Source organism: Arabidopsis lyrata (genome assembly GCF_000004255.2).
Source record: "Arabidopsis lyrata subsp. lyrata unplaced genomic scaffold ARALYscaffold_397, whole genome shotgun sequence".
NCBI lineage: Eukaryota > Viridiplantae > Streptophyta > Magnoliopsida > Brassicales > Brassicaceae > Arabidopsis > Arabidopsis lyrata.
The window spans coordinates 1-8,535 of NW_003302276.1; the positions used below are offsets into that span (position 1 = coordinate 1).

The 8,535-nt window shown below is 47.1% G+C and overlaps 1 protein-coding gene across 1 annotated transcript; it reads left to right on the forward strand.

Moving 5' to 3' along the window:
* Positions 1-3: 3 nt before the first annotated feature.
* LOC9298583 (transcription factor MYB78) lies at positions 4-1,010 on the forward strand (the record flags this gene model as incomplete). Its single annotated transcript, XM_002862460.2, has 2 exons — positions 4-32; positions 176-1,010. Coding segments are annotated over 2 exons (573 nt in total), but the record flags the coding sequence as incomplete, so codon positions are not given.
* Positions 1,011-8,535: the final 7,525 nt, after the last annotated feature.

The following is an 8,535-nucleotide window of genomic DNA, read 5'->3' on the forward strand; positions in this document are numbered from 1 at the left end:
CGATTTGAGTTACATGCTAAGTGGGGCAATAGGTAATTAATTTCAGCTTTTGGTTGTTTATCCGCATCCTCTAGTATGTTAAATGTAACTTTGCTATATAAAACAGTTGTAGCTTTAGTAACTCGTCTCTTTTTTCTTATTCTAAAGTTTTTTGTCTGATTATTTGTATTTGTAGGTGGTCCACAATTGCACGTAGTTTACCGGGAAGAACAGACAACGAAATCAAGAACTATTGGCGAACCCATTTCAAGAAGAAGACAAAGTCTCCAACTAACAATGCGGAAAAGACGAAGAACCGAATCTTGAAGAGGCAACAATTTCAGCAGCAAAGACAAATGGAGTTGCAGCAAGAACAACAGTTGCTTCAATTCAATCAAATCGACATGAAAAAGATCATGTCTTTACTAGACGACGACAACAACAACAATGGTGATAATAATACCTTCAGCAGTAGCAGTAGCGGCAGCAGCGGTGAAGGTGGTGCGTTCTATGTGCCTCATCAGATCACACATTCAACAACAACTTCTGGTTGTGACCCAAATAGTAACGGGTACTACCCTGTGGTTCCGGTGACAATGCCTGAGGCTAACGTGAATGAAGATAACGCTATTTGGGACAATTTATGGAATGTGGATTTTGAAGGACAAGGAAGTTTTGGTGGTGCTGCTTGTGCCCCAAGGAAGCAATATTTCCAGAACATGGTCATTCCCTTCTATTAACTTGACCTTTTAAATATCTCTTATCTGCCGGATAATGAAAGAGAAAAACTTGACCGACAAGTTAGGTCGAGTTTGAGTTTAGTTTGCGGTTTCATCTATTTGAGATTTTTGGTTTAAACATAAATAGTTTTGTTATTGAATTGTGTGTGATGTAAGAAGCTCATTTGGTTTATCATAAAAGAGTGATGTAGTAGAAAGTATGTAGAAGAATGCTATGTCAATCGTAGTACAACACAACTCACTCCAATATATCAAATAAAAGTTTTGTCACTTGCATATTTTAGAGAAAAATATCTTCTTGATGAGATTACGATATTATTGTAGATTATTCCAACTTGGATTACTCTTAATGATTTTCTTGTAGATTAATAGAAAGTTTTCTGAACTTGGTTGCTTTTAATAGTTTCGGACTTATCTTTTGTGAGATATTAGTGACGTTGACGTGGATTCCAGTATGTACTTAGCTCTATATTAAAGCCTCTCGTAAACTTAATTTCATTTTTTATCTACACTCATCTGCATAGTTAGTTGGATAGTCTTCCGGATCATCATCATACACTAGTTCATTATTAATTAGAAAGTAAAATTAAACATAATATTTTTGATTTTGATCATCAAACTGAAGAAGCAGCTCGACCTCAGTTTGTAGAAGTCTTTCGAGTCTCTCTCAATGAGACTTTTGAAGAAGAGGATCTAGGTTTTGACTTTGAGGATGAGTACGAGCTTAATTTTATCTACGACAAAGGAGCTCCATCTCAGCTTGGAGAAGTTTTTTTTGTTTGAAACCAAAGTTTGGAGAAGTTGTTCCATTCTACGGGTTGTCGCGTTTATTAGTTGAGAACAATGTTAGCTTTGACTTTGATTATCAAATAGTGATGTCGTCGGTGAGAATGACATGTGTACTATTTGTTTGGAAGAGTTTGACGATGGAATAACTGAACAAGTATCGTGACTTTACCATGGGGACACGAGTTTGACGAGGAGTGTGTTATAGAGTGGTTTGTGAGAATTCATGTCCATCCATTGTGTCGTTTCGAGTTACCAGATTAAAGATGAAGGGTGAGAGAAACCGAAAAGGTTACTAAATTTTGTATAAAGGATTTGTGCAAGATCATAGTTTATTTTTATGTAAAGCATTTTCTGTGGTTCTATATATGATCTCGATTCAATTAATAGTATTTGACTCTTATTCAAGAATCATAACTATATTTGTTGGGGTCGGATTCCACCCGCGTTAAGACCGAGCCAAGACATGACACCTTGGGATCTACCACCAGAACGGCTCGGGGAACTATGACTAGGCCAGCTCGGGATCACTCGCCGAACTGGCTCGGTGAACGACGATCAAATCGGCTCGGGATCAATCACCGAATCAGCTCGGGTTAGGACATGATTAAACCGGTTCGGGTCATCCTGCGTCAGCTCGGAGACGAGACCCAGAACATCCTCACCCGAGCTGAATTCTCCCTTCGTCCCGAGCCGGTTTGACAAAATCACCCGAGACAAAGAACCAAGTCACCCGAGGCAAAAAGGACTTCGTTCACCGAGCAGATATTCATGGAGTATCCCGAGGCAAAGACTTAGTAAAAGTACCATTTCCAAGCAAGGCTTCATTTCCGAACAAGAAGGATCATTTCCGGTAAACCCGGAAATGATAAAGAAGAATCACGAAGGATCAACTTAAATCAGGAAATCTTCCAAAAACTCCGAAGAATAAGGAAATTATCCTGATCCGCGATATTCTACACCGACTTCAAGATAAATGGAAATCTTCCGAGAATATCGCTGGAGAGGCGGTTTATCACCCCTATATAAAGAGACTCAAGGCTCTCGCAGAAGGCAAGCAATATCGCTCTAGAATTTACACTACGCAAAGCTCTCATAGCACAAACATCTTTCCTTTTACGATCAAACTCTTGTACGATCAAAACTACTCTTTTCATCAATAAGATCAAGAACACCATCTTTGGTTACAATTGTTTCTGTTGTTCTTTGAGAATTCATATTTATCGTATCCCTAAATTAAAACCCTAGACAAATCTCGATTGTGTTAGTTTCGACTTCCACAGTTTGGCGCCGTCTGTGGGGATACTTTAGAATTCTCTTACCCTAAGACGCAGAACTCGATTACCGAAAAGGACGATGAACGAAGACGGTCGTCAGACACCACCAGCTGGAGGAGGGAACCCGAACCCTCCGAACCCTCAGAATCCTCAAGCCGATCCGACGATCATAGCGACTCTAGCCGAACTGAAAGACCTGATGGTTAAATTCCAGAAGAAAGCTGACGACCAAGAGAAAGCTAACAAAACCTTGGCGCAGCGAGTCGACGAAATCGCAACACGTGGGCAACAAAAAACCACGCGTTTCCAGACTCGGCCGGCACGAGCTCGGAGGGACTTGCCTGGCATCAACCCAACAAGACTCACGTTCGCGACACCAACCGACAACACCAGAGTCGCAACCCGAGCCGACCCTGCTAGACGCGAGAACCAAGATGATCCCACCGAGCCAGACGCAGTGGACGTGACGGACGAGCCAGATGATTTGCAAGACGAGCGCACCCGAGCCGGAGCTAACTCCGCCGAGCGAACGGACCTTACTGATGACGAAGAAACTGAGGAAAACATAAGGTGGGCCGAAGAATCCGAAAGAGAAGACGAGCTAAGCAAGATCCGAGCCTCCCTAGCCAAGGCGGAAGCTGATATGAAGCTCGTCAAAACCCAGATACATAGCGTTTCATCCTCCGCACCGAACATCGACCGAATTTTGGAAGAATCTCGGAATACGCCTTTCACCAAAAGAATTTCCGAAACGACGATGTCCAATCTGGGAAAGTTCAAAATCGACTCTTACAACGGATCAACCGACCCGAAGTGCCACATTAAATCGTTCGTGATATCTGTGGCCTGAGCCAGGTTCAAGCCCGGGGAAAAGGATGCAGGTCTATGCATACTGTTCGTGGAACACCTCAAAGGACCCGCATTAGAGTGGTTTTCAAGATTGGAACGAAACTCGATTGACAGTTTCGACGAGCTGTCGACACTGTTCCTCAAGCAATACTCCGTGCTCATCGACCCCGGAACCTCCGACGCGGATCTGTGGTCCCTGTCTCAACAGCCCACCAAGCCGTTAAGAGATTTCCTCACAACCTTCAAATCGACGCTAGCCAAGGTCGAAGGAATTACAGATGTAGTCGCTCTTTCGGCTTTAAAGAAAGCTCTCTGGTACAAGTCATAATTCAGGAAAGAGTTGAACCTGTCTAAACCGACAACAATTCGCGACGCGCTGCATCGAGCCTCGGATTTCGTCGCCCACGAAGAAGAGATGGCGCTGCTAGCAAAGAGGCATGAGCCAACGAAACAGGCGCCCCGAGCCGAGAAAACCGAGAAAGCCCAAGCGACACCTCCGATCCAGAAGAAGACACGTGAGAGCGGTACGTATACGCATCACGAAGGGCGCAATTTCTCAGGATACCATAACTACCAGATTGACACGCCCCGAGGCCGTGGCCGCGGTAGAGGCCGAGGCCGTGGGCGAGGAAGAGAGTCCTTCACCTGGACAAGGGATCAGCCACCGAGCAATGATCAAGAATATTGCGAACACCACAAAATTTTCGGCCACCATACCTCGAGATGCCGAAGCCTCGGAGCTAAGTTAGCAACCAAATTCCTAGCTGGAGAGCTCGGGACGAACATCACTCTTAAGGATCTCGAGCCAGAGCCAGAGCCCGAGCAGACCAACCCGGGAAGAGACCCCGAACCAAGGAACCAGGAGTCTCAGAAAAGAACCCGGGGGTCGGAAGACGAAGACCGAGATGGTACGCGGCAGAAGGTTCTTACCATAATGGGTGGATCGCCATACTGTCCTGACACCGTAGCGGCAATCAAAGCTTATCAACGCCGAGCCGAGACGCCTAGCAACTGGACAAGACGCTTCGATCGACCTAACGACGTGATCACATTCGAAGAAAGCGAGACAAACGGGCTCGACATGCCTCATAACGATCCAATCGTCGTCACATTAGCGATAGGAGACCATGATATTTACCGACTATTAATTGACACCGGCAGCACCATCGACGTAATCTTTCGCGAAATGCTCCGACAAATGAACATCGACATGTCACAAGTGATTCCGACCCCGAGGCCTGTCCTCGGATTTTCAGGAGAAACTTTGATGACGCTTGGAACCATCCAACTACCAGTCCGAGCCGGCGGGGTAACAAAGATAGTCAACTTCTCAGTCACCGATCAACCTACCATCTACAACGTCATAATGGGAACTCCGTGGTTAAATCTAATGCGAGCTGTCGCATCAACATATCATCTGTGTGTCAAATTCTCGACCCCCAATGGCGTGAAAACGATCTGGGGCAGTCAGAAAAATTCTCGGATGTGTTTCATGGCAGCACACAAACTCCGAAACCCTGTCACTGAAGCGAAGGCTGAAACCGATCACAAGAAATCAAAACTTGGCCGGAGTGAAGAGAAGGCTATATCTAAACAGTTATAGCAATTACAGATCGAGGAGGCGCGCGAGGAGAAGAAGCCTACCTCGGATCCTATAATCTCCATTAGCCTCGACGACGAACGGCCCGAACGATGCGTGGAAATTGGCAGCGACTTAACCGAGGAAATCAAGACCGAGCTCATCTCATTCCTCAAAGAGAACATCAACACCTTCGCCTGGTCAGCTGAAGATCTACCTGGGGTAAGCATCGACGTAATCTGCCACGAGCTGAATGTTGACCCATCTTTCAAGCCCATCAAGCAGAAGCGAAGAAAATTGGGTCGGGATCGCGCAGATGCCGTGAACGCCGAAGTAGAAAAGCTCTTGAAGATCGGCTCGATCTCCGAAGCAAGATATCCGGACTGGTTAGCAAATCCTGTCGTGGTTAAAAATAAGAACGGCAAGTGGAGAGTCTGCGTCGATTTCACCGATCTGAACAAAGCTTGCCCTAAAGACAGTTTTCTACTCCCACATATCGATCGCTTAGTGGAAGCAACCGCGGGAAATAAGTTGCTATCATTCATGGATGCTTTCGCAGGATACAATCAGATTCTCATGCACCCCGAGGATCGCGAGAAGACAGCATTCATCACAGACCGAGGTATCTACTGTTACAAAGTCATGCCCTTCGGACTCAAGAATGCTGGCGCAACGTATCAACGGCTCGTCAACAGGATGTTCTCCGAGCAGCTCGGGAAGACGATGGAAGTTTATATTGACGACATGTTAGTCAAATCCCTTGAAGAAAGCGATCACATAGCCCATCTACGCGACTGTTTTCGCCAGCTCAACAAGCACAACATGAAGCTCAACCCGGCAAAATGTCGTTTCGCGGTAAAGTCGGGAGAATTCTTGGGATATCTCGTAACTCACCGAGGCATCGAGGCAAAACCGAAGCAAATCGATGCTCTACTAAATATGCCCTCACCACAGAACAAGCGCGAAGTCCAACGTCTCACCAGGAGAGTCGCAGCCTTGAACCGATTCATCTCGCGGTCCACTGACAAATGCCTGGCTTTCTACGATACTCTGCGCGAGAACAAGAAATTCGAATGGACCGATCGCTGCGAAGAAGCTTTCCAGGAACTGAAGAAGTATTTGGCTAATCCACCGGTGTTGGCGAAACCAGTCCCGGGCGAGCCATTATTTCTGTACATCGCAGTCTCTGATACGGCGATAAGTGGAGTCATAGTCAGGGAAGACAGAGGAGAGCAGAAGCCGATATTTTATGTCTCGCAAACTTTCACCGACGCGGAAACACGCTACCCGCAAACGGAAAGGCTCGCCCTCGCCGTAGTAATGTCAGCTCGGAAACTACGGCCATATTTCCAGTCTCACTCAATTGTCGTCATGGCGCCCGCATCACTCCGAACCATCCTGCACAGTCCGAGCCAATCGGGACGCCTGGCCAAGTGGGCAGTAGAACTCAGCGAGTATGACATCGAATACAGGAACAAAACATGCGCGAAATCTCAAGTCCTGGCCGATTTTATCATCGAGCTGCCAACAGAGAACGCCCGAGTAGAGTCACCCAACGCTGTTTGGATCCTCCACGTCGACGGCTCATCCTCAAAACAAGGTTCTGGCGTCGGAATCCGCCTAGTATCACCAGAGGGTGAAATCCTCAAACAATCCTTTCGGCTAAATTTCGACGCGACTAACAACGTAGCTGAGTATGAAGCGCTGATAGCAGGACTTAAGCTGGCTCGGGGACTTAAGATCAACAAGCTACGAGCCTTTTGCGACTCCCAGCTCGTGGCTAATCAATTCAATGGAGAATACGCGGCTCGCGACGAACGAATGGAAGCGTATCTTGCTCTCACGCAAGACTTGGCGAAACAGTTCGGAGAGTTCGAGTTAACCAGAATCCCACAAGGTGAAAACACATCGGCCGATGCCTTAGCGGCTCTAGCTTCAACCTCCGACCCGAATCTGAAGAGAATCATACCGGTCGAGTTCATCGAAAAGCCGAGCATCGAAGATAATAGCAAGGATCAAGTTCTAACAGCTCGGGAGACAGAAGAACCGGAAGAATTGGACATCGAACTGCTAAACCAGCAAACTACAGACGCAACCGAGCCCGAATACGGAAGCGACGCCAAATGGATCGGAGCCATCCGAAGCTACATTGCCGATGGAGAAGTTCCTACTGATAAATGGGCAGCTCGGAAGCTTAAGGCAAAAGCGGCTCGGTATACTCTGATCGACGGAGAACTCTTTAAATGGCGATTTTCCGGTCCCCTCCTTATCTGTGTCGAAGGAAATAAAGCTCCGAGAGTCATGGAAGAAGTACACGGTGGATCTTGCGGAAACCATTCTGGCGGGAGAGCCCTAGCTATAAAGATCAAACGCCACAGATATTTTTGGCCGACAATGGTCAAAGACTGCGAGAAGTTTTCTCAACGGTGTGACAAATACCAGAGGCACGCACCAACCATTCATCAACCCGCCGAGCTCCTCTCTTCCATCACTTCGCCTTATCCATTCATGCGATGGTCCATGGACATCATTGGACCTCTACACAACTCCAAGCAGAAGAAACTCGTCCTTGTACTGACAAACTACTTCTCCAAATGGATCGAGGCGGACTCCTATGCCAGCATCAAAGACGCGCAGGTCGAGAGCTTCGTCTGGAAGAACATCATATGCCGCCACGGGATACCTTACGAGATCGTTACAGATAACGGATCGTAGTTTATTTCGGCTCGGTTTGAAGGATTCTGCGAGAAATGGGGAATTCGCCTCAGCAAGTCTACGCCTCGGTACCCTCAGGGAAACGGTCAAGCCGAAGCGGCAAATAAGACGATTCTCGACGGAATAAAAGAGCACCTCGACGCGAAGAAAGGCCGCTGGGCCGACGAATTGGAAGGAGTACTATGGTCGCACAGAACCACGCCGCGGCGGGCCACGGGAGAAACGCCTTTCGCCCTTATCTACGGCACAGAGTGTGTGATTCCCACCGAAGCCGAGATCCCAGGACTAAGAAGACGTTTTCTCCCCGAGCAGGAAAATTCCAACACTCAGATGATGCTGGACGAGCTGGACTTAATTGACGAAAGAAGAGATTCGGCTTTGATCCGTATGCAGAACTATCAGAATGCAACGGCTCGGTATTACAATTCTCACGTTAAGCATCGCCGTTTCCACGAAGGAGATCTCGTACTGCGCAAAGTTTTCCAGAATACCGCCGAGCAGAACGCAGGTAAGCTCGGCGCGAATTGGGAGGGACCTTACACGATCGCAAAGGTAATCCGTTCCGGCGTCTACGAACTCATCAACATGAATGGCAAAGCGGTACCTAGAT